Here is a 26,122-nt window from a genome sequence, read left to right on the forward strand (position 1 = left end):
GCCATTAGAAAGCTTTCTTACAAAGCCATTTTGAAAGGATACAAAAATTGGAGAAAATCTTAATTTTTGAAATCTAAAATTCTTAAGAAATCATCTCATTTTTATAATTAGAGTCATCCTTTAAACCTTCCATATCATTTTCTTAAAGAAATTTAAAGTTTCCCTTAAACCCTAGATTTTTTCCTTAAAGAAAATTCTACAAAAGCATGAGAAATCTCTTGAATACAACTCACCTTAATCTTCTCTTAGTCTTCCCTACAATTTGCTCCATGAGTGGCTGTCAGAATGCCACTGCCGGAGCCGCCGTCGCCTCTCTCGTCGCCTCCTTCAGTTCGGTTCGGCCGCACGAAGGAAAGGGGACCGAATGTATTTTGGTCCCCTAATGCGAGTGGAGGCATAGGGTTCAAAGCATAGTTTTAAATGTCCTCACTTACTATTATCTACACTTTAAATGTTATTAAGGATAATTTTGTCATATAGAAAATTCTATGAATTTTAACTTCTAAAATACGCGAAATCCAATATGGGTTATTTATACCAATTTGCTCAGAATTTTACATACTATTTTATAAAATTTATTGCGTCGAATTACAACGACTATGAATTTTTGTCTAATTTCATCGTGGCCTATCGAAATGCGTGCGACGCTGAAAATCAATGTTTTTTTGGTTTTACATTTCCGATTTGCTTTTGGAGAAAAGTGAAAGAGAGAGCTTAGGAAAGAGGAAAGGTAAGCTCAAAATCTAGAAATCTTGCTTCTTTTCCAAGATTTTTCATGATTAGAAATTTAAGGTTTTTGAAAATCATGAATTTTGTTAAAGAAAATTGTGTAGGAAGAAGATGGTATGTTTCTTTTGCAAAGAAATTCAAGTTTTTCCTAAATTTCATTAGGTTTAAAATTTTAGTGTTTGCTTAAATGATGGGTCTTTAATAGAAGAGTGATAGGGATTGTATGTAAGCATGATTCTAAACCATAAAAATGAATTATGCTCAAGGAAAACTTTAGATTCCAAATTAGGGTTTCACATAAAATTTATTTTTATTTAGGAGTGTTGTTAGGAAGGATTTAGAAGCATAATTAAGTCATAAATTAATCTTTTTTCCTAAAGTTTTTGTAGTTTCAAAATTAGGATTTTTCTAATTTTGTGATTTTAAACTAAATTATTAACAAATCTTATTCATAGGAGACTTAGGAATTCTCTAATTAAGAGAAAATGAGAATTTGAAAAAGAAAATAATTTTTCCTAATTTCTACATTATTTTAATCTGAAAATAATTAGGTTTATTAATGATATAAGTTAGGGAAAGTGATTTAAATTGTATTATAAAAAAATATGAAAATTTTAGATTCTTAAAATATGAATTTTCATTAAATCCAAAATTTTTAATTAATTTAATTTAATTTAGAATTGAGTAAAGAGAATTATGATATGATTATGTTATGCATTAGGTTATGAGTTATATTTGTAAGTGTTATGAGTTATAAGTGTTATTAGTTAGATTAATTTTAGAAGTGTATTATGTTATGATTAATCTGAGTAATAGAAAATGTGATATTTATTATATTATAAGTAATCAAAATGTTTATTATCCTAGGTGATACTTCTAGGAGAAGATTCGACATAAGTATAAACGATTGTTTATCGAGGTAAGTGACATTGCATTATAAGGTTCATATTTTTCTTAAGTTTATATTGCATTATGTCATTTTATGTTCAAGTTTTTCGTGTTACATTGATCTATATCACATTATACTTGACATGTTAAATAGAAAGTTTTTATACAAACTACTTTGCATGCTAAATAGAGAGCTCTTCATATGTTCAAGTTCATTTTCATTTCATTTTCATGTTTAAATAAAAAGTCATCATATATATGTTGATATTGTTGCAATTATCTTATGATATGAGAAAAAAAATGCAAGTTTGTGTATGTTGAGGCGGAGTACCAAATACAGTGCACTTACACAATACGACTCTTTAGGGAAAAATGATGATGAATGGTCAATTATGAGTTTGTACCTGATCAGTACAATATGGGTACTCTGGTAGGAATGTATAATATATGCATAAGCTAAATATATGAACATATTAGACAATAAATATTATGTTAAGCAAATGACACTTAGCATAGCATCATGTTAAGCATATGATACAATAGACATCATATTAAGCATATGACACTTAACATATGACATCAAGACATAAAAGCATATGACAACGAAATATAGATGCATATGACATATAGGAAGGTCATATAAATACATTAAGCACTTTGCATATTGAGTTCCTCTGCATTGCACATGAATTTTAGATGTAATTTTCATTTGATGAGTATAACTCACTCCCTAGTTTTGGAATATTTTCAGGAGACCCTACTGCTAGATGAATAGCTGAATAACCTTGGTACACGTACAGCTGGAGAGGATTGGATGACAGGTTCCTTTTGTGTTTTTTTTTTTTTTTTGGTAGTTGTAGTATGATTTTGAATGGATGTTGAAATGAAAGAAAAAAATATTTAATCCACCTTTGTACATATATGACTTTATATGAAATTATATGAAACGTTTAGTTCAAATTAAAAGTTGATTTAAAGGCGCTTATTATATCTCTTGAAGTATTTTAGATTCATATTATGTCATGTTTTAATTATATTAAAATGTTATGTTCTATCATTTACGTCCGACATTCGTTCTCGCCTTATCTATGTGAGCTCACCGGGCCGAGTCATGACAAGATTGGTATCAGAACCCAAGTTTAAGATATGGATCAATATAAAGCGCCATTAGGATGATTTATGAGTCATAGAAACTATAGGGTGTATGTTTATACGATGATTATTGAATTGAAATATTTTAATTATTTTAGAGCTATGGATCAGGAGCATGATATCGCTGATGGCAACATAGATGGGAATACTGAGCAGGATGGGAGAGAAGTTTTAGCTGCACCACTTATGGTACAACCTCTTGGTGGTAGCAGCAGTGCTATCATAGATACATTTACTCAGATGATGGCGATTGTGATACATTTGAACCAGCATTCTCATGAACAGCCAAAGTCTAGTTCCAGGAGTGAACCACCAATTGATAGGTATCTAAAGAATTTTCTGGACATGCGACCACCCCTCTTTACTGGAGCAGGAGAACCAGTGGATGCTGAAAACTGGCTTATGAGAGTGGAGAAGATACTGGAGGGAATGCAATGTCCAGCTGAGATGAGAGTAACTTTAACCACTTTTGCTCTGGATGGAGAGGCTGAGCGTTGGTGGAGAGGACAGTTGATGGAGAAGATGCGTGGCAGGTAGCATCTCAGATTGCATGGGAAGAATTTGTCAGGGTCTTTCGAGACTGGTTTGTACCATCATCTGCGAGGAGACAGATGCAAGATCGGTTTATCCGATTGGTTCAGGGAGATCGTACCGTTATGCAGTATGAGGTGGAGTTCATTATGTTATCCTGCTATGCAGCTCAACTCATTCCTAATGCTAAGGAGAAATGCCACAGATTTATGTCAGGGTTGCGAGATGTGATTCGACAACCTTTGATACTGTTGGGTCTTGAAGATTACTTCATTCTAGTTGAGAGAGCAAGAAGGATAGAGATCGATTACCATAGTACGCAGAAGTGTAAAGATTTCTTTCAGAAGAAGAAAGGTTTTGATAGGGCTAGAAGCTTCCAATCTCATTCAGGAGGCCCTAATATGAAGAAGTCCAGAACAAATAATGGTGGGAGTTCATCCATTGTAAGAACATGTGATAAGTGTGGCAAAGTGCATAGAGGTTAATGTCTATTTAGCTCCAATGTCTATTTTTGGTGCCATCAGCCAGAGCATATGGCTAGGAATTTCCCAAGGGGTCTAAGGGAGGTGCGGTCTAGTGCTCCACCTCAGCAGAGTACCGGAAGATAGCCGACAGTTGGTAGACCTAGAGCACAAGAGTCTTCTACATCTGCATCGTACCTAGTCATCCTACTACGAAACCAGTTGTGCAACCAAGAGTCTATACTATCACGCAGCAAGATGCCAAAGAATCTCCTAATGTAATCACAGGTATTATTCATGTTCAATGTCTACCTAGTATAATGCTTTTTAATACAAGAGCATCGCATTCATTCATTAGTCAAAAGTTTGTTAAGAAGCATGCATTGACTGTCCGCACTATACCTACTATACTATCAATTATGCTACCTGATGGGTCTAATATGATTGCTTCAAGTGTATATTCACCACTACTTTCTATATACGAGAGGGATTTTGATGTTGAATTGATTGCATTACCGCTTTTGAAATTTGATGTGATCCTAGGAATGGATTGTATGACTAGTCAGTTTATTTCTATTGATTGCAATAGGAAAGTAGTGAAGATCAAGCTTCCTGGAGAAGAGAAGCTTGTATTTCAGGGCGATCGAGGTAAATCCTCTATGATCATCTCATCCTTGAAAGCTTGTAACTTAATTTTGAAAGGTTATCCAAGCTTTCTAGCTCATGGAAGGGGCACTTCAAAACAAGAGCCAAAGTTGAATGAAATTGCTATGGTAAGGGAATTTCCTGATGTGTTCCCGGAGATCTTACCTGGAAGCCTCCCATTAGAGAGAATGATTTCTCTACGATCTTTTCCCTAGTGCTGAGCTTATTTCAAAAGCACCTTATCATATAACAGTTACGGAATTACATGAGCTCAAGTCACAATTGCAAAAACTGTTGGAAAAAGGGTTTATTCGCCCAAGCACCTCACCATGAGAAGCACTTGTTCTTTTTTGTAAAGAAGAAGGATAGCAGCATGCAACTCTACAGTGATTATAGAGAGTTAAACAAACTTACCATTAAGAACAAGTATCATTTGCCGAGGATAGATGACTTGTTTGATCAACTCGTAAGAGCCACAGTCTTTTCCAAGATTGATATGAGGTCGGGCTATTATCAGTTGAGGATTAAAGAGGAAAATATCTCTAAGACAGCTTTTAACTCAAGGTATAGACACTAAGAATTCACAGTGTTACCTTTTGAGCTAACAAACGCCCCAACTGCTTTTATGGATCTGATGAATCGGGTCTTTAATCCAATGCTCGATAGTTTTGTCATCGTCTTCATAGATAATATTCTAATATTAACTTGTGATGAAGAACATAATGCCAATCATCTTCAGGCAGTATTGCAGATTTTAAGAGAATGAATTATATGTCAAGTTCATCAAGTGTGAGTTTTGGCTGAAGATTGACTTTTTTGGGTCATGTGATTAGTGGTGAAGGCATCACAATCGATCAGCATAAGGTGCATGCTATAGCTAAGTGGCCTAAACCTATGACTATTACAGAGGTACGAAGCTTTCTTGGGTTGGCTGACTATTATAAAAGATTTATTGAAGGATTCTCCAAGATTGTTGATCTATTGAGTAGATTGACTCAGAAAGTAGTGAGGTTTGAGTGGAACAGTCAATGTGAAGAAGCATTTCAAGAGTTGAAGACTCGCTTGATAACTGCACCAATCCTTACCATTCCTTCTAGCACCGAAGGTTTTTAGATTTTCAGTGATGTGTCACTAAGGGGCTTAGGATGTGTCTTGATGCAACATGAGAAGTTAGTTGATTATGCCTCTAGGAAACTGAAAAATCATGAGAAGAACTATCCAACGCATGATTTGAAACTTGTTGCATTAGTCTTTGCTTTAAAGATTTGGATGCAATACTCATGTGGGGTGTATTGTAAAGTATTCACCGATCACCAAAATCTGAAGTATATCTTTTCCCAGAATGATCTGAATTTAAGGCAGAAGCGATAGATGGAGTTACTTAATGATTATGATCTGAATATTCAGTATCATCCAAGAAAGGCAAATACAGTTGCTGATGCTTTAAGAAGAAAGATGCCTGTGAAGGTGAATTACTTATTGACCCGGCAGGAGAAGTTGATTGAGGAGATAGGACGCTTAGAGTTATATGTGATACTTCCTACAACAAAGGATGTATGGTTAGGTCCGATGACTGTACAACCTGATTTGAAGAGTAAGATAGCTGAAGCATTGTTAAGGGATCCTGAGTTTATGAAGATTATTGATCTGGTGAAAATAGACCATGAAGAGGATTTTACTATTGATGAAGATGATCTTTTGTGATACAAAGGCAGAGTTTGTGCACCAAATGTGGATGATTTGAAGAGAGATGTTCTTTATGAAGCTCATTATTCTGATTATACCATTCATCCTGGTAGTAACAAGATGTATCAAGACCTTAAGAGTTTATTTTGGTGGCCTGAAATGAAGAGAAGTGTAACTGATTTTGTTGCAAAGTGTTCCACTTGTCAGTTAGTCAAAGCTGAACATCAAAGGCCAGGTAGATTATTTTAACCCCTACATATTCCAGAGTGAAAGTTGGATGATATTGCTATAGACTTCGTGACAGGTTTTTTGAGATCTTGATAGAGTCATGATGCTATTTGGGTTATTATTGATATGCTTACGAAGTCTACTCACTTCTTGCCTATTCGACAGACTGATTTAGTTGAGAGTTTAACAATTTTCAAGCCAGCATGGGAATGGCTCCCTACGAAGCACTCTATGGAAGAAAATATAGAACACCTTTATGTTGGGCTGAAGCAGGTGAAAGGAGAGTGATTGGCTCTGATTTGGTTGATGATCGATGCTACCAAAAAGATTAGAATTATCAGAGATAAGTTGAGAGCAGTACAAGATAAGTAGAAGAAATATTATGATGCTAAGCACTGCTCTGTGGAATTCAATATAAAATATTTAATTTTTGTTAAGATCAAGTCTATAAAGGCTGTATTGCATTTTGGCAAGACTAGCAAGCTTAGTCCTCAATACATTGGTCCTTTTGAAATTATGGAAAGGATAGGAAATATGGCCTCCATATTGGATTTACCAGCTATGTGTGATGTACACAATGTGTTCCATATTTCTTCCTTAAGAAAGTTTATATCAAATAATGCTTCTAAGATCATAACAGAACATATGGACATACAACCAGATCTTACTTATGCAGAAGAACCAAATCATATCTTGGAGTTCAGTGTGAAACAACTCAGAGGCAGCGATATACCTTTTGTAAAGATTCTATGGAAGCATGGGTCTGAGAAGGATGCTACTTGGGGGAAAAAGTCAGAAATGAAAAAATACTATCATCAGCTCTTTGAGTAAGGTATGTTTTGTTTTTTCTTGTTTTAAATTTCAAGGAAGAAATTTTTATATGGAGAGGAGAATTGTAAAACCCGAAAACTTTCAATCGGATGTGTTGCACGCATTTCGATGTGTCAAGACAAGATTAGGCAAAATTTCAAAGTCATCAAATTCGACGCAATAAATTTTATGAAATTCTACGTGAAATTTCGATCGAAACGGTATGAAGAACATATACCTAATTTCACACGATTTAAAAACTAAAAATCATCGAAGTTCGTTTAAGTTAACTTTTAGCCTTTTGCCCAAACTACCCCTCATGAGCCTTAAGGAACTTCTTAGGGGTAAGGGCACATGCGTAATTGAACATGTAATTTCTCCCTTAAGCTCCCATTTTCGCCTAGGGACCGAACCATTCGGTCCCTTGGCTTGTTTAGTTCGACCGCAAGGAACAGGAGGAGAGGGCGGCGGGAGCTTGGCGAATGCGACAGCCGGCGGCAGTTTCCGGCGTGCTTTTGGAGGAAAGTGAAAGAGAGAGCTTAGGAAAGAGGAAAGGTAAGCTCAAAACCTAGAAATCTTACTTTTTCTCCAAAATTTTTCTTGATTAGAAATTTAGGGTTTTTGAAAATCATGAATTTTGTTAAAGAAAATAGTATAGGAAGAAGAGGGTAGGTTTCTTTTGCAAAGAAATTTAAGTTTTTCCTAGATTTCATTAGGTTTAAAAATTAAGGGTTTGCTTAAATGATTGGGCTTTCATAGAAGAGTGATAGGGATTATTTGTGAGCATGATTCTAAACCATAAAAATGAATTTTGTTCTAGGAAAAGTTTAGGTTCCAAATTAGGGTTCACATAAAATTTAATTTTGTTTAGGAATGTTGCTAGGACGAGTTTAGAAGCATGATTAAGAAATGTATTAATTTTCTTCCTAAAGTTTTTGTAGTTTCAAAATTAGGGCTTTCTAATTTTGTAATTTTAAACTAAATTGTTAGTAAATCATGTTCCTATGAGACTTAGGAAGTCTCTAATTAAGAGAAAATGAGAATTTGGAAAATAAAATAATTTTTCCTAATTTCTACATTATTTTAATCCAAAAATAATTAGGTTTATTAATGATATATGTTAGGAAAAGTGATTTAAATTGTAATTATAAGAAAATATGAAAAAAATTGGTTCTTAAAATATAGATTTTCATTAAATCCGAAAATTTAAAACTAATTTAATTTAATTTAGGATTTGGTAAAGAGAATTATGCAATGATTATGTTATGCATTAGGTTATGAGTTGTATTTATAAGTGTTATGAGTTAGATTAATTTTAGAAGTGTATTATGTTATGATTAGTCTGAGTAATAGAAAATGTGATATGATGTACTATATTATAAGTTAGTAATCAAGGTGCTTATTATCCTAGGAGTTACTTCTAGGAGAGGTGTTGTGTTAAGAAGATTCGCCAAAAGTATAAACGATTGTTTATCAAGGTAAGTGATATTACATTCTAAGGTTCATATTTTTTGTTAAGTTTTTATTGCATTATATCACTTTATGTTCATGTTTTTCATGTTATATTGCTCTATGTTACCTTATACTTGACATGGTAAATAGAAAGTTTTTATGCAAAGTACTTTGCATGCTAAGTAGAGAGCTCTTCATATGTTCAAGTTCCTTTTCATTTTCTTTTCATGCTTAAATAAAAAGTCATCATATGTATGTTAATATTGTTGCAATCATCTTACGATATGAGAAAAAAAATGCAAGTTTGTGTATGTTGAGGCGGAGTAACAAATACGGTGCACTTGTACAATACGACTCTTCGGGGCAAAATAATGATAAATGGCCAATTATGAGTTTGTACCTGATCAGTACAATATGAGTACTCCGGTACGGATGTATAATATATGCATAAGCTAAGTATATGAACATATGAGATAATAAACATCATGTTAAACAAATGACACATAGCATAACATCATATTAAACATATGATACAATAGCATCATGTTAAGCATATGATACAATAGACATCATGTTAAGCATATGACACTTAGCATATGACATCTAAATATAAAAGCATATAACATCAAAATATATAAGCATATGACATATAATAATGTCATATAAACACATTAAGCAGTTAGCATATTGGGTGGGTTCCTCTAAGTTGCACATGAATTTTAGATGTAATTGTCATTTGTTGAGCATAGTTCACTCCCTAGTTTTGGAATATTTTCAGAAAACCCTGCTGCTAGATGAATAACTGAACGACCTTAGTTCACGTACAGCCGGAGAGGACCGGATAACAGATTCCTTTTTTTTTTTTTTTTTTTTTTTGTAATTGTAGTATTATTTTGGGTGGATGTTAACATGAAAGAAAAAAAAATTAGTCCACTTTTGTACATATGTGACTTTATATGAAATTATATGAAACATTTAGTTCAAATTGGAAGTAGATTTAGAGGTGCTTATTATATCTCTTGAAGTATTTTAGATTCATATTATGTCATATTTTAATTATATTAAAATATTATGTTCTATCATTTACGTCTGACATCCGTTCTCACCTCGTCTATGCGAGCTCATCAGGCCAGATAGTGACATTAGATTTGACTTATGTGTAGATGTATACCTAAAAAGACTTGGTTAGAAAATATTTGCAATAATCTTTCTTTGTTATATTTAAATGAGAATTTGATTTTTAATAGGACATAATGGCGAAAAAGAATTCATGTAGCCGACCCCACATAGTGAGACAAAGGCTTGATGTTGTTATTGTTGTTGTTGTTGAATTCATTTGGGCATTCATTCTATTACAAACCCTGTCAACTCTTAACCCTATATATAGAGGATTGTGTCAGTAGATTTGACCTAGTGACTATATCTTGTAGGTAATGGCATCTAATGTTTGCATTTGTTTAAATACATCTTTTTTTTGTTAAAGGAGCTTTGAGAGCCTTATACATATGCAAAATAAAATCTCTTATCATTTGAGGTTTGTCATGTGGATCCTCATCATGAGGTTCAAATCTTATTGACTATAGTACTTATGAGAATAATTGAATTTGAAATATATGACTTATGAATTTTCCCTACATGCAATAAGACCCGCCCAATAACATGCATATATATTAATGAGTTTAGTTCTAAAAGAGGATTTGTAATTTAAGTGATTGCCTTCTCAAAGTGGGAAACATTTGAGTTCATCTTATTTTTAGTTTGTACAACAATCTCTAACTTTGAGTTCAAGCATTTAGAACATTTGTTAGAGTAAATGCTAATGATTTTTGCTTTTGGTGTGCTTGCATGATTTACAAAGCATTGCCATTGAGTCGAATTTGCCTCATGATGTGTATAGATCATTTTAAAATTATACATATTTAATTTATTTACACTAATGCTTTGTCATTAAAATATACACAAATATTTCATTTATAGCTTTGATATTTGCATTTTGTCCGCTTGCAAGTCCATGTTATGGATTTGATTGAACAGGGGATGAGTTAGATCTTGCCACATGTTTTGAAATGACACTTTTTTGTTTGCATAACAATGGATTTTAGGTACTCGACAGCCAGCATAAAACTTGTCGAACAATCATGATATGAATCATTCAATACATTGTGAGAAGGCTAAGGAGATTGATAATTTATGATTTAAAACTATGGTATTCTAGTAGGAGTCGTACTAGAAATGATGTATGTGTGATTATATATAAGAGTTTGAAAGAAAATGTTACAATAATTAATAGAATTGGAGATAGAATTATAGCTTTAAAGAGTGTTGTTGATGCTAAAATTATTAATATTATAAGTGCTCCTCAAGTAGGTTTGGATATGTGATCAAAATTAAATATTTGGAATGACCTAGAAGATTTAATACAAAAGAAAACTGTTAAAAAAAAGTTTTAATTGGAAAAAATTTAAATGGACATATTGGTAGACATATGGATGATTTTAAAAACATTCATAGCGGTCATAGTTTTGAAGAGACTAATGAAGATGGTAAAACAATATTAATTTTTTCTTTAGCTTATGATTTTGTAATTGCTAATATCTTATTTAAGAAAAGAGATGAGCATCTAATCACTAATAAGAATGGATATAGTAAAACTCAGATTGATTATTTTCTTATAAGAAAAATACATCGTTAAGATTGTAAAGATTGTAAAGTTATTATGAGTGAAAGTTTATCTATCTAATATCGCTTATTAGTTTGGACTTTAAGATGAATGGGAAGAAAATAAAAAATAAAATACATTATTATTCTAAAATTAGATGGGGGCATTTAACGAATATCAACAATAATATCTTTTAAAGTAATATTCTAGATTTTAAGATTTTGTCTATGCATAAGATTGTTAATAATATGTGGGAAAAAATAGCTAGTGATATTAAGAATGCTGCAAAAGATATACTTAGATTAGTTCAAGATATATGTATAAGTTAGCTAAAAAGCAATATATAATGGAAAGATTAGATACTAAGTAGGACAAAAAATGTATATATAAGTTAGCTAAAGAAAGAGATAGTAGTAAGGATTTAGTTCAACTAAAGTGTATTAAGAATGAAAATCAAAAAGTGCTTTTTTTAGAAGAGAATATTCAATAAAGGTATATGAGACATTTTGCTAAACTTTTCAATGAAGATTGTGAGAATACGATTAACTCTAGAAACCTTAGCACCCAAAATGAAAATAAAAATTTATGTTTTTATCAGCTTATTATTGGACCTGATAATATTCCAATAGAGGTGTGGCTCCGAAGATGAAGGAATTTGTTAGCATACTATATTTTGAAGACTAAAAAGATGTCAGATGTATGAAAAATGAGTGTGTAGATTCCTACTTTTAAGAATAAAGGAGATGCACAAAATTGTATGAATTATAGAAAAAATAAGTTAATGTTTCATACTTTAAAAATATGTGAGTTATGAAGCATAGGTTGCGGCATGACACTAATGTTTCTCAAAATCAATTTAGATTCATGCTAGGTAGGTCTACTATGGAAGCTATACATTTATTGAGAGGTTTGATGGAGAAGTACATAGAGAATAAGGAGAATCAACATATGATTTTTATTGATTTAGACAAAGCATATGATAAAGTGCTATGGAGAGTTCTACATAAGAAAAGGGTTAATAATGCTTATATTCAAGTCATTAAAGATATGTATGCAGGAGTTGTTACTTTTGTTCAAAAATAAGGTGGTATGACCAAGTATTTTTTTATTTAAGTTGGATTATATAAACGATTAGCCATAAGCCCATATCTTTTTGCTTTAGTCATGGATGTTTTCACTAGACATTTGCAAGAGATTGTACCCTGGTGTATGTTTTTTGCTGATGATATTCTTCTTGTTGATAAGACTAGAGAGGGAGTTGAAGGTAAACTTGAATTATGGAGGTCAACCTTAGAGTCTAAAGGCTTTCGTTTGAGTAGATTTAAAACTTAATGTATAGAGTGTAATTTTAGTAATAATAGATTTAGTGGGGGATTATGACTTTGGGCGATCAAGTCATTATAAGAGTGCACGTTTTAGATATATTGGGTCTATTGTTCAGAGTGATAGTGATATAAAATTGAGATATTATTAGTAGAATTCAAGTTGGATGGTTGAAGTGGAGGAATACATTGGGCTTATTGAGTGATAGAAAAGTGCCTCTCAAATTTAAGAGAAAATTATATAAGATGGTAATGAGACATCTAATGCTTTATGATGCAGAATGTTGGTCATTAAAAAAGAAGCATAATATTAAGTGTTGCAGAGATGAGAATGCTCAAGTGGATGAGTGGCTTTACTCTTAAAGACAATATACGAAATGAGCATATACGTGAAAAGATTGGAGTAGCTTTAGCGAAAAATAAGATTAGAAAGAGTCGTCTTAGATGGTTTGGTCACATAAAACGGCAGTCTTTCGATGACATGGTTAGGAAAGTAGATATATTATATTTGATTTACGTTAAGAAAGATAGAGGTAGACCTAAAAAGATTTTGTTATAAAATATTAGAAATGATCTTTCTTTATTAAATTTAGAAGAGAATTTGACTCTTAATAGGACACAATGGAGAGAAAGGATTCATGTAGCTGACCCCACATAGTGGGATAAAGGCTTGTTGTTATTGTTGTTGTTGTTGTTGTTGTTATAATGTTGGATTTTACCCCAATGGGTCCTATGAGAAATCAATTTTTCTCTTCTGAATAGAAGTATTGCCTTGATCATGTTCAATCATATTTACATTCAATCTACTATTTTGAGTCTTAAGTGTAGCGGGAGGGTCCTATTTGTGTTCATGTATGAGCTATTTGCGCAAGTCCCCCTGAGTTGTGTTTAGAACTTGTTTTATTATGAGTTTTTTTCAGTTTTTCAATAGGAAATGTAACAGTCCAAAGTGTTTATTGAAAGGTCATGTTCATGTTCATTGGCAAGCGAACAAATCCGCTATAGGTATTTGTAAGTTTTGCTTGTATTCAGTTATGTGTTCAATTCCTCAACAGTTGTATATTGCAAACTTTCATTTTATTCTTTTTTTTTTTTGCTTCATCTTTGTCACATTTGAATCCCAAAAACTCTTTCATATTGTTCTGTTAAGTTCTTTAGCTTTGCTCGTTTAGTAAAAATTCACGCAAACTCCCAACATCTCCCTAATGTAGGGGGCATCTAAGAGAAGTAATAAGCTTTCCTACCATACATAAGAAAACGTTCATGATAGTTATCTAGGACAACACAACAAAAAAAATTCATAACCATCATTCTTAAATAAGCATGCATAAGCCTTAACATTAGGGAATATGTAAGCCTTCATCATCTGCACAAGATAATACATAAGATTTCTCCACTAATTGGCAAATAAGAACATATATTTGCATTTTCCTCACCGGAACAAAATAACAAGCACAAGTACTTAAATTTTGCGGCTTTTTTTTTGCATTATATTGTGCGTGTGAGGTGACATTGTTAACGACAAGATAACAATTTGTCGAGGAGATCAAATACAGTCTCTTTCCTCATTTTTTTAATTTTATTCTCTCATTTCATTGATGTTGTAACTCGATCACTATGAATTAGGTTGTTAAACCTAAACTTATGTCCCAGCGGCTAACCAAGAGGGGGGTGAATTGGTAATTAAAAATTAATCCCTCTTTTTAATTTATTAAACCGAAAAATAAACTTTAATGAGTTATGTAGAAATAGATTTTTCAACCACAAATTAGAAAAAAAAATCAACAAAATAAAAAGCAACAAAAAATAAAAGATACAAGATTTATAGTGGTTCGATCAAACTTGACCTACATCCACTCCCCGGAGGCACCCTCCGAGTATTGCACTAATACTACTAGTGACTCTCCTTTTGCACCCACAGCAAGGCGGAGAAGCCTTTACAAACACTCTTTCCACCACTACCCGGTGCGGCAGAGAACCGTCGTCCATTTACACTATCCCCAGTGTTGGCAGAGAATCCTTCGGCTGTTCACACTCTCCAAGTGTGGGCAGAGAACCCTTCGGTTGTTCACACTCTCCAAGTGTCGGCAGAGAACCGGATCTCCTTGACATATCTTCTCACAAGAAATCTAGAAAGAAGAAAGAAAAGAGTGAAGTAATCCCAAATCAACAAGTAGATATTCTTACCTTTGAATACCAAGTGAAGCCTTCACGCTCCAGTAGTAGGAATCCTCCTTCGAACACCCTCTTACACTCTCTCCTTGACTCTTCTTTCAATAGGCACGAAGATCAGTGGAAAAAAAGATTAAGTAGCAGTTTAGTTTGGACTATTTATAAGAAAGACACAAAAAACCGTCCAAAAACTGTAAATTTTCAAGTCAATAAGCATGGATCGTTCCGTACGATCGTGGATCGTCCTGGACGATTTTACTTAAATGCGTTGGAAACGAACCTAATGTATATGGGTACGAAATGACTTCGTACACACACCTCATCCCGTACGAACTAGGTTCGTCCGGTACGAACGGTTATTCCATAGGTCGGTTCCCAAAAACTGCAGAACGTCACTTAATTTTCAGAGTCGGTTTACTTCGTCCAGGGACGAATTATGGGTTCATCCGGACGAAATTTTTACAGAGAGCAAATCGTCCCAGGACGAATACACTTCGTCCTGGACGATAGTACTCCAGAGAGCAACTCGTCCTGGAACGAATACACTTCGTCTGAACGAAAATTTTTCAGAGAACATTTCGTCCTGGGACGAATACACTTCGTCCTGGACGATCAGGACTTAGAAAAATTTTCTTCAATTCCTGTTCGTTCCATTGCTCTTACGAGGAGATAACTGACCTAATCGTCCCGTACGAACTATGTTCGTCCCGTACGAACTATGTTCATCCCGTACGATCAGTACAAATTTCTCAAGATCTCCTAAAGTGTGTGTGTGTATTCACTCAATTACAATCACTCTCTTTCAAACTTAATTCAAAGAAAAATACAAGTTTTAAATACACAAAGTATCTCATGCTGAATTTGATTTGAAGTCTTTGTAGTCTGGAGTTTGATTTTCCGGAAATGTTAGTACACACAAGAGCAAAAACAACTCTTCCAAAAAGTGTTAGGAGATTACTACACATAAAACATTAATATTTGAAATCATCAAAACTATACAAGTTGCAAGAATGTAAAACATGCAAATAGCAACTCTCTTAACAATTGAAACTTTCTTTTTTTCCAGTTTTCTCTTTTTTCTTTCTTTGTTTCTTTTTGTTCAATTTCCTAGAGATAGAAAGAGAAAGTGGGAGAGAGGTGATCGAGAGTTTTAGAGGGATTGAGTGGGACAAAGGAGGAAAAAGTGTTGTGAGGGAGAATGGGAGAAAGAATGAAAAAGAAAACGATAGGATTGCTCGGTCATAGGATCAAGCAAGATTTAACTTAAACTCAATCAAATAATGAAAATGATAATTTTAAATCCTACATAATCTTAGCTGCCATTTATTCTCTATTTTACTTAATTGTTGGACTTACCACTTCCAGTCATATGCAGATTTAAATTAAATCACAAATCCCATGATCTCCTATTTTCCTTTACACATTGTTAGTCCCATCAAAGCTTTCTTGAATGAGCTCCAGTAACAACTTTCTCCCTTCTTGTCATCAAGGGTCTCAAGTGTTTGGATTGTAGTAAAGAGGGAGGAAGAAAAGGTTTCAAGAAAGCCAGAGAGCTGGGGCAAGTGGAGGTGGAGTGAGTGGGCTTTGGGTCTCAAGAAGAAAGAAGTGATTTTTACTAAGAAAGTTGTAGATGGGCTTGATGATGGCCCAATAGGAGTGAAAGAAGAAAAGGTGGAAAAAAGGGGCTCGTGCAGGCTTTGGAAGAGTACAGATGCAAAGAGTGAGCGGGTTTGGATGAATACGGGAGACCATGAAGGCCCAATTCAGCAAGAAAAGCAGGGAATCGTGTGAATAAATGATTTTGAATAAAGGATTTTTTTTTCTTTGTATTACTTTAATTAAGATTAAATAGGAAGGACAAATGCACATACTAGATTCCTAGTGTATTTTCTTATCGCTTGTGCATATTGATTTCATGTATGTGGCCACTAGCACAAGTAAAATTATCTTTTCTTATGTGATAACCCTGTGGGCTCCGAAAATTCGGCCCCCGCCTCCCCCGCTCGTGTTTGCTTTTTCTTAGGCGAGGGAGTTTTAACGGATAAGCTTCGGGGTAAATTTTGGAAGGTAGATGGGTTTGTAGATAAGACACTACCCAGAGATTTCGCCCTCATTTTGCGAGGACTTTATTATTTGAGTTCTAGTTTCCTATAGGCGCAAGCCCCTATAGTAAATTACCTCTCCCGATAATGAGACAAAACTTTCAATTAAGGCTAGTCGTCGATCAGATACGTAGAATACACGTGTTATCTGGCATATAGTAGCAGTATGGATTTGAATTTGGAAATTTAAGGGTTTGATATTTAAAATAGAAATTTCACCATCTTGTACTTAAAGCGGATGATAGGGGAATGGATGATGGACCTGATCAAGATCCCATGGTTCCGTCGTCCCGGGCCATCGTGGTCCCTGGTCTACTTAGTCAGAGGAGGTAGTCGACCCAACCTGACAGAAGGATCCTTGTCGGTAGCCATGGGTTGCTTCGTCCAAGGGGATCTTGTAGACCTGGGGTGGGTGTTTGTCTAAGGGGACAAATTTGAATACACCTTAGCTGACAGAGGGCTTTGTGCCCTATCAATCATATCCTATTGATTCATATCTCAAGGATTTGATGCCACTAAGGAATGTATTGGCTCTGGCCATAATCGATATTTCGTGGTGCCATCCACTAGGTTTAGAGGGCCCTGGGTCATAACCGTTTATCTTGCGGTGCCATTTGGCGGCAAAACCGCTGGTTAGAGGACGCGTATCACGTCCTTAATGGCAGGAGATTGTTTGAGAATGGATCCTAGTGATATTTTCGACTAGGCATTTGACTCTTTCTGAGCTGAAGTAGTATTTGAATTTGTCCACCCCGGCAAACTGTTGCGAAGGGTGGATGGATTTTGCTTTATGTGTTTGATGGATTGATTTAATTTTAAATATCTTTGGAATTTGGAATGATTTTGGATTTTTGGGTTTTTTTTGTATTTGGGTGGAGCTTTGAATTGTTTGAAATGAATTTTGGATATTTGGGAGACATTTGAAAATGTTTGGGAACCCCTACGGTTGAAATCTGCATTCAACACGGCCATCATCGAGGTATTTGGGGTCATTTCTCTTTATGGATTGAATCTTGTCAACTCTACCGAGTTATCGACAGAGGATCGGATTTCGTAGGTTTTATGTCTTTGTTAGTGAATTCATATTGTTATAGGTCTTGAAGGTCTAATATGAATGTAATAAAACAAATATTCTGGTCACCACGACCACATATTTGTTTCATAGTTAGAACCTTGTTGACTCCTATTGATCCGTATAGAAGGATCGGGTTCGAACTTGAATTCACTCATCGACCCGCACAGCATCCCTAGACGTCACGTGTGTACCAATAACACACTCGTCAGGGCCCATGCGGGTGTTTGGGGCCGTTTTGAAATTGAACCCTGTCGACTCCTTTAATCTACTTAGAATGATCGAGTTCAAATTTAATAACACGCGCAGCATCCCTAGACGTCACGTGTGTACCAATAACACGCTCGTCGGGGACCATGCAGGTCGAGAATATATTTTTCCCTTTAGTGTACCTATGTGTATACAATTTATAGTGCATGGGATACTTTGAAAGTATTTGTAGACGCCTTCTATCCGCTTGCATAGAAGTTGCGGATCCGGTGGCGTGGCGTAGCAGTTTGTGAATTGAATTATTTGTTGTTTTGTACAGGTAGATTGTCGTGCACTACTTGTGATTTTATGTAGGTGGATCGTAGCACACTAACTAATCTCCTGCCTCGGGTTGTAGAAGCTCGTAGGAACTTATATTCTTTATGCATTCTGCTATGATTTTGGTCTTTACAATACATCCACTACTGCTGGAGGTAGATGTATTCATCCTTAGACTGAAGTTGATACAGGATACTGCATTTACTGTAGTCTTTATACATCTACTCAAGGGTGGATATTGTACATACATTTGTATTCGTAGACGACTCATATGTAATGCAGATCTTTCATTATTATGGGAGATGATTCAAATCTTGTGTGGTAACTTCCTTTATTAATATTTGTATGTTGATTGACATATTGATCCCTTGATACTTCAATGAGATTCTTTGTTGTCGATTATGGTCATATCATTACATTCTTCATTCAATCTTTTATGGCAATTAGCTTAAATCAATTATAAGCATGATATGTCGAAATCCGCAAGCCTTTTCTTTGATTATTGGTATCCATTAGAAAGATTTAGGTCTTTAACATTCACATTGATATAATGAAGTATTTGCTAAGTTAAAGCCCCATTCCATAAAGTTGAGTTTAAGCTCTCTTGTATAAAGCTTCATGTGGTACCCAAGTTCTAGTTTGGCTTATGCTCCTTATAGTTCTCTTATGGATTCGAGTCCAAGTCCTTTGTAATCAAAGTACAAACTCTTTGCTTGAGTTCAACTATTCAAGTCAAGCTTGAATGAATTTCTTTTGGTTGAGCTTTGATTCAAGTTCTCCTTGGTCAAATTACAAGTCCTCATGATTGTTCAAATCATGAGGTTCAAATTATAGTATATCCTTTTGTATTTTTTATTTAGATTCAAATTGAATTAAAGCTCTTTATGTCATTTTCAAGTTCATGAGTCCCTCTCACTTGGTTCAAACCAAGCTCAAATGCATGCCAACAAATCCTTAGTTTAAGTTCAAGTATCAAACTCAAGTTCACTTGAGTTCAGGTTCATTTGAATTTCACCCCTTTTGCATATGGTTTAGGCTTAGTTCTTTCAATTTATTTAAGTTCAAGCCCTCCTTTAGTCATTTGATTTGAGTTCTGAGCGTAGTTCCAAGTCCTTGGATCTTCGATCCAAATTTCGGCAACCTCCCGGCGTCTCCCCCGTTAAGGGGAAAAATCAAGGGGCAAACTTCCCCTCGACACTACCTGAGCGCTTCAAGTAGGTGTCAAAAGACACCGCGATTGCAAATTTTTTTTATCCACGCCCGCTACGTGAGCGTTTAAGGATTTTTTTTATTATTACAAAAAGAAAGCAAATGTTAGAAATAAGCACAGATTTCCCCCCTCTGCACTACGTGAGCATTTGGGGTACTTATATAAAAATATATATGTATATATTTATTTCTTTTATCCCCCTCGCTGCAAGCTCCGCAACGATTTCCCTCCCCACAATGCTACATGAGCGCGTAAGGGGTTTGTCGGCTCGTTGCTAACATTGAAGAGGGATTCTTAAGTCGCCGCAAGCGCTGCGCCGGTTTCCCTCCCTACAACGCTACGTGAGCACGTAGGGGATTTGCCGACCCGTTGCAAGACACGAGAAAAAGAATCATTTTGGTTTTTTTTAACTAATTAATTATAATTAATTATAATTAATGATAATTAATTATAATTTAAAAATAATTAATTATAATTAATACTAATTAATTTACATTAAAATAATTAAATATAATTAATTTTAAGTAATTATAGTTAATTATTAATAAAAATAATTAACCATAGTAACATTAAACATTAATTAAAATTTATTTTAATTAAAACTAATTATTATTATAAATTAAATATAATTAAAATATTTAATTATAATAATTATAATTAATTATTATAGTAAATAATTATAATTAAATAATAATAATAATAATAATAATAATAATGGTAATAATAACCATTATTATTAATATTATCATCAGTATTACATAACTATAATAATAATAATATAAAATAAATACCTAATCAACTAAGGGGTCGGGTAGGTGGATCTTGCAGCCAAGGCAGAGAGGGATGTCGGGCAAGAGCTCTGGCTTCGGATCAAGAAGAGGGAAGGTGAGTTCGGCTTTGGCTTGGGGTTGGATTCGGCTAGGCTCAAATGCAGACAGAGGGAGATCGACTGTGGAGTTCGGTTCGGCCTAGGGCTAGTTTGGTAGGAGATCGATCTGAGGAGGCGTTAGATGGACAAAGGGGTCATTGTAGTCGGCGGGAATGGAGGTGGCTTAGGTAAGGAGAACTCTCTCTCTCTCTCTCTCTCTCTCTCTCTCTCTCTCTCTAATTTTCAGGACAAAAGCTTGAGAATGAAATGAGTAGGAGAAAAGAATTTGTATATAGACCTGATATATATTTGGTTTAGAATGAATTTTGGATTTAGTGGCTCTTTCGAAATATTGAAAGTTATTAATAAGAAAATTATATAAACTATTCTAAATAAGATTTAAAAACTTCATCCAACCATCTATTACTACCGCGATACTCGGAGTTCCTAGACCCTGTCATGGGACCAGTATGGGATAGAGCAACAGCTGTTTGCAACCACTCCCTCTACATAGCCTGATACCTAAGCTTCTCGGGATGAATCCAGGGATCAATGCGGGCTATGTCAAGACCATATTATCACAAGGCATGCTTGCATAAGGAGCAACACTTCCAGGGTACAATTCCAATAATGGTTTACTGTACCAGGATTTTAAGTCTTTCCAAGGCTAAGGAAAATCTCAATCTGGTCAATATTTTAATGTGTAAGGCTATCACAAATATACATTTTAAAGCCAAACTCACACAAATGGCTGATAATCATTTGATTTTATACTGAAGCAGCAGCACCAAACATAATAAATTTAAAACAGTTGAGCATTTGACTAGGCTGAGAATCATAGGGTACATTTAATACCTTGCATGCAAAAAGTCTAATCTTGAAATAAGGATAAAAGTACTATAGCAATGCAGGACTTCTCTGATCTACTAAAATAAATAATTTGACATGGATTATCGCAACATCCATTGGCTCAAAATTGGGAGTTATGAGGTCACCATAGACAGTGATTTGCAAGGCATTGTCTAAGGGTAATAATGCAATCGCTAAAACCAAGAAGTAGTAGATTAGTTATAACTAGATTATCAGGTAATTAAAAATGGAAATAGTAACAGCTATTGCTCATCATAGGCATTGCACTAAGAAAAAATATTGCAATATAAATGAGATCCAGAAGTCTAGATATGCAAGAACCATTCTACATGGTTGGAACAAGAATTTAAGTAGGAATAAATTATGGCATTTTTGCTTGTGCTAGCGTTTATTTTGCTATTTTATTGTATTTTGTTATTTTGTTTTTATTTTCGATTAAAATAGAAACATATTTGAATGTGTATTTGTTTCATGATATTTTGAAAACAAATGAACCCCTCATGTAGTATCTTCTAAATGTCTGTAAACATGCTAATTGGTTTTCAAAAATAAAAAACAAAAATAGTTACCAAAACATGTTTCCTAACATAAGTAGCTATTTTTCTATAAATAAATAAATAACTGGAAATAAAAACACAACCAACAAACACGCCTGTAAGAGAAACAATAATGTAGAACAATTCAACATACAAAAATAAATAAACACATGAAAGGATCATATCTCAAAATTTTGGCCAAGAACTGAAACTGCATGATATGATGAAAGTTCAGATAGATAACAGGTGGTTTTTGTTCCTCATTTTAAATGCAAGTTAATAAAATGTATTATCTATGAACTGTTGCGTCTGCTTGCTAATGTCAATGTAGCGAATGAGTTCTCTGTAATTACTTAAAACACAATAATAGATTGATTTAAACAGTTTTTCTGGTGCATTAGATCATGACATAAATTTTACAAGTATTATAGAGAACACGTCCATTGAAAATGGATGAAGGTTAAATGATAAAATAAAATAAAATATCCATTAAGAATAAGCAGTGCTGGCATTCTAAGCAATTAAATAATTCATATGGATTATAATAACTTGATATGATTAATGACATGATAATGAACCATGTGGTCGTTTAGTTGTGCTATAACAGGGTGCCAGGAAACGAATCCTCCAGTCTGACTACATGAATAGGATAAAAAAAAATGTCCACAACACAAAACTATTAATGTGCAGAATGTATCACGAACTATGCGTTTTCTTGAAATAACAACATACCGGCCTGCATCTTCCATTCTTTGAATTTGATATCTTTCATTTTCTGTAAGTTCTAGGGCAACCTACAATTTGAAGGGAGAAGAAAAGAAAGAAAATGAAGGATAATACAATATTATTTATGTTGATTAATGCGAGCATTATTATAATATAAGAGCAATTTGAATGATAATTCTCGTAAAATAGTGATATACAAAAAGTTGAACCACCACCTAACCTTTAAATGGAAGTGCACAACACAGAAAGAAAAACAAACATAATATAAAACAAAATAAAGGAATACCTATATACAAACATTGGCTAACAAAAACGTCAAACTAAACCCAAGCACTGGGTTTCCCTCCATCTCTCTCTCTCTCTCTCTCTCTCTCTCTCTCTCTCTCTCTCTCTCTCTCTCTCTCTCTCTCTTCATCTCTTCTTTTATTTTGTTGGTTAAAAGTGCAATTTATTATTACCAAACCTCTTATAATTTTATTTATTTTCTCACAAAATTTCAATCGCTTGTATGGATTTCATGATCATTCATTTTATTGCCATTAACTTCTATCCTTTAAGCCAAATTAATTTTTTACAATTTTCTACTTTCATCAAAAGCAGCAAATTTTACCTCTGTTACAGTAAAATTGCCATGAGGAAGCTTCCACAGGGAAGCTGAAAGGCAGAAAGGAGTAGGGAGAAATTTCTCTATATATTAATCTTCTTTATCTTTACAGAAAATAAAAAAAGTTACATGTACAGAAATGGCAAGGTCTGTTTAAAAGGAATCTTCTCATCGACTTGGAAAAACATAGAAACAAACACATGGGAATAAATTACACATATTATATTATAATTTGAATGCATTAGATATTTAGAATCCTATAGATCAAATCTTTCCAAATCAGTTATATATAGTAAATGAATTGTTTGTGCTCATGCCAATACTCCTCAAGATGGATGTCTTAAGTGCCCAACTTGTCAAGTGAGCTCAAGAATTCTTTACTGGATAGACCCTTTGTGAGTATATCCAGAATTTACCCTTCTAATCTAGCGATTATCCCTTTCACCCAAGTTATGTTTAATAAATTGTTTATATGCCTCCACATGCTAGGTGTAGTTGTGTTGAACTGTATAATGTTCTATTGTGATTGTAGTCTTATTATCATAATAAATTCTCATTTCAGTTCATAGAATGAACCCAATTTCAGTTCGAAGTTTCTTCAGCCATAGTTTACATAGCTCACATGTCATTCCTTGAAACTCAGCTTCTACAAAGGACAACACTAGTACATTTTGCTTCTCGCTTCTCCAGGTTACCAAATTTTCAACCACAAATGTGAAGTAGCCATAAGTAGATTTTCTATCAAATGTGTTCCATGCCCAATCAGCATTTGTATACTCTAGAAAATCCAAGCGTCCATTCTTTGAAAGCATGAGTCCCCTTCCTGAGGCTAATTTTAAGTATCAGATTATCCAAACTACAACACCCATATGATTTTCACTAAGGTGATGCATAAATTGACTAATGATACTAACTGCAGAGGACATGACTAGGCATGTGTGAGATAGGTAGATCAATTTTTCCACTATTTGGTGATACTTCTCCTTATTGGTGTTGAGGTTGTGCGCTCCAAAAATTCGGCTCCGGCCTCCGCCCGTACTATTGTTTGCTTTTTTCGTGGGAGTTTTAACGAAATAGTTCTGGGGTAAATTTTGGAAGGCAGATGGATTTATAGATAAGACACTACCTAGAGATTTCGCCCTCGTTTTGGGAGGACTTTATGATCTGAGTTCTGGTTTTCTATAGGCGCAAGCCCCTATAGTTAATTACCCCTCCCGATAACAAGAGAGAACTTTTGATTAAGGCTAGTTGTCGATCAGATATGTAGAAATACGCATTATCTAGCATATAGTAGCAAAACTGTCGGTCAGATGACACGTACCACATATGTACTGCAGGAAACTATTTGAGAATGGATCCTAGTGATATTTTCGACTTGGCATTAGCTCTATGTGAGCTAAAATAATTTTTAATTTGTCCAATCAGCAAACTGTTGCGGAGGGTGGATGAATTTTGCTTTAAGCGCTTGAATGGTTAAATTCTGATTTTAAATTTTTGGATTTGATATTTTGTGGAGTTTTGGATTTTCGTGGGTAATTGGGTGGAGCTTTGAATGTTGGAATCAACCCCTCCAATTGAGATATGCGTTCAATACGGCCATCATCGAGGTGTACAGGCATTTCCATTGACTAAACCTTGTCGACCCTATTAATTTTCCGATAGGGGATCGGGTTTATCGGTTGTATGATTTTATTTAATGAATTTCTTTATTCATAGGCCTTGAAGACTTTATATGAACGTATAAAATAGATATTATAGTAGACGCCTTGACCGTATATCTGTTTGATAATTAGAGCCTTATCGAATCCTATCTATCCATATAGAATGAGCGGGCTCAAATTAAGATCATTTATTGACCTGCACAGCATTCCTAAATGCCACGTGTGTACCCTTAACACCCTTGCCGAGGCCCATGCTGGAGTTTGGGGGCATTTTATAAATATTTGTTGAACCTTGTCGACTCTTATTTACATGCTTAAGAGGATCGGATTCAAATTTGTTGATCCGCGCAGCATCCCTAGACGTCACGTGTGATCCTACAACACGCTCGTCGGGGCCCATGCGGGTGTTTGATTATATTTACCCCTTTTGTGTACCTGTGTATACAAACTACGGTGCATGTGCGATGGAGCATATTGGATATTTGACGAGTCTTTTATGATGGCTCTTAGAAGTTTGTTTTGTCATAGTCTTTTCAGCATTTACTTGTGGATAGTGTGGTGGATGCACGAACACTACTCATCGAGGAACTGCAAGCCTCAATGAACTTATCCAACTCAATGTTCAGGACCTAGTTGAACTGAGATTCATTCACTCCATAATGATTTAATCTGGCTTTCTCTTCCGAGAACTCATATAAGAATTAGTGGACAACTCCTTGATTATGCCATCATCATCATTTTTTGCTATCGACATAAATAAGGAATCAATCATTTCAACCTTAGATGATTGTGTTTTTATTGATATCCTGCATCTCATGATCAGTAGTCACTACATTGAATTGTCAACTACAACAACTGAATATATATCAGGTTGCCCAAGAGATTGATGCAATCAAAAATTTGGGGAGGAACCCAAATTTTTTATAATAAAAACAAGACCTTTCTAAGAAATAGAAAACGACATGACTATACTAAAAAGGAGAGATAACCTAGAAATTTTAGAACAAACTCTTACATTTCATATAAAAAGAACACTTAAAAACACAATACTAAAAGACTCTTTTTATATATGAAGACTCTTAGAAGACGCTTACAAATGACTCAAACAAGACTTATAAAAGAAACCTAAACTTGCTTTCATTGAGAAGAAGGATACAGGTGGAATGAAACTTGCGGAGAGACAAAACAGATTAGAAGCCAAGACGAAGGT

At 34.3% G+C, this 26,122-nt stretch overlaps 1 protein-coding gene across 1 annotated transcript in view; it reads right to left on the reverse strand.

Annotated features, from left to right (window-relative positions):
* Positions 1–26,122, reverse strand: part of LOC110112149 (zinc finger protein 511) — a 61,216-nt gene that overhangs the window by 24,498 nt on the left and 10,596 nt on the right. Inside the window, exon 2 of the mRNA XM_020844255.2 lies at positions 22,654–22,715. Within this exon, the coding sequence (XP_020699914.1) occupies positions 22,654–22,715 (62 nt within the window). The remainder of the gene's footprint in view (positions 1–22,653; positions 22,716–26,122) is intronic.

The sequence above is a fragment of the Dendrobium catenatum genome, unplaced genomic scaffold, assembly GCF_001605985.2.
Source record: "Dendrobium catenatum unplaced genomic scaffold, ASM160598v2 fragScaff_scaffold_1685, whole genome shotgun sequence".
Taxonomy (NCBI): Eukaryota; Viridiplantae; Streptophyta; class Magnoliopsida; order Asparagales; family Orchidaceae; genus Dendrobium; species Dendrobium catenatum.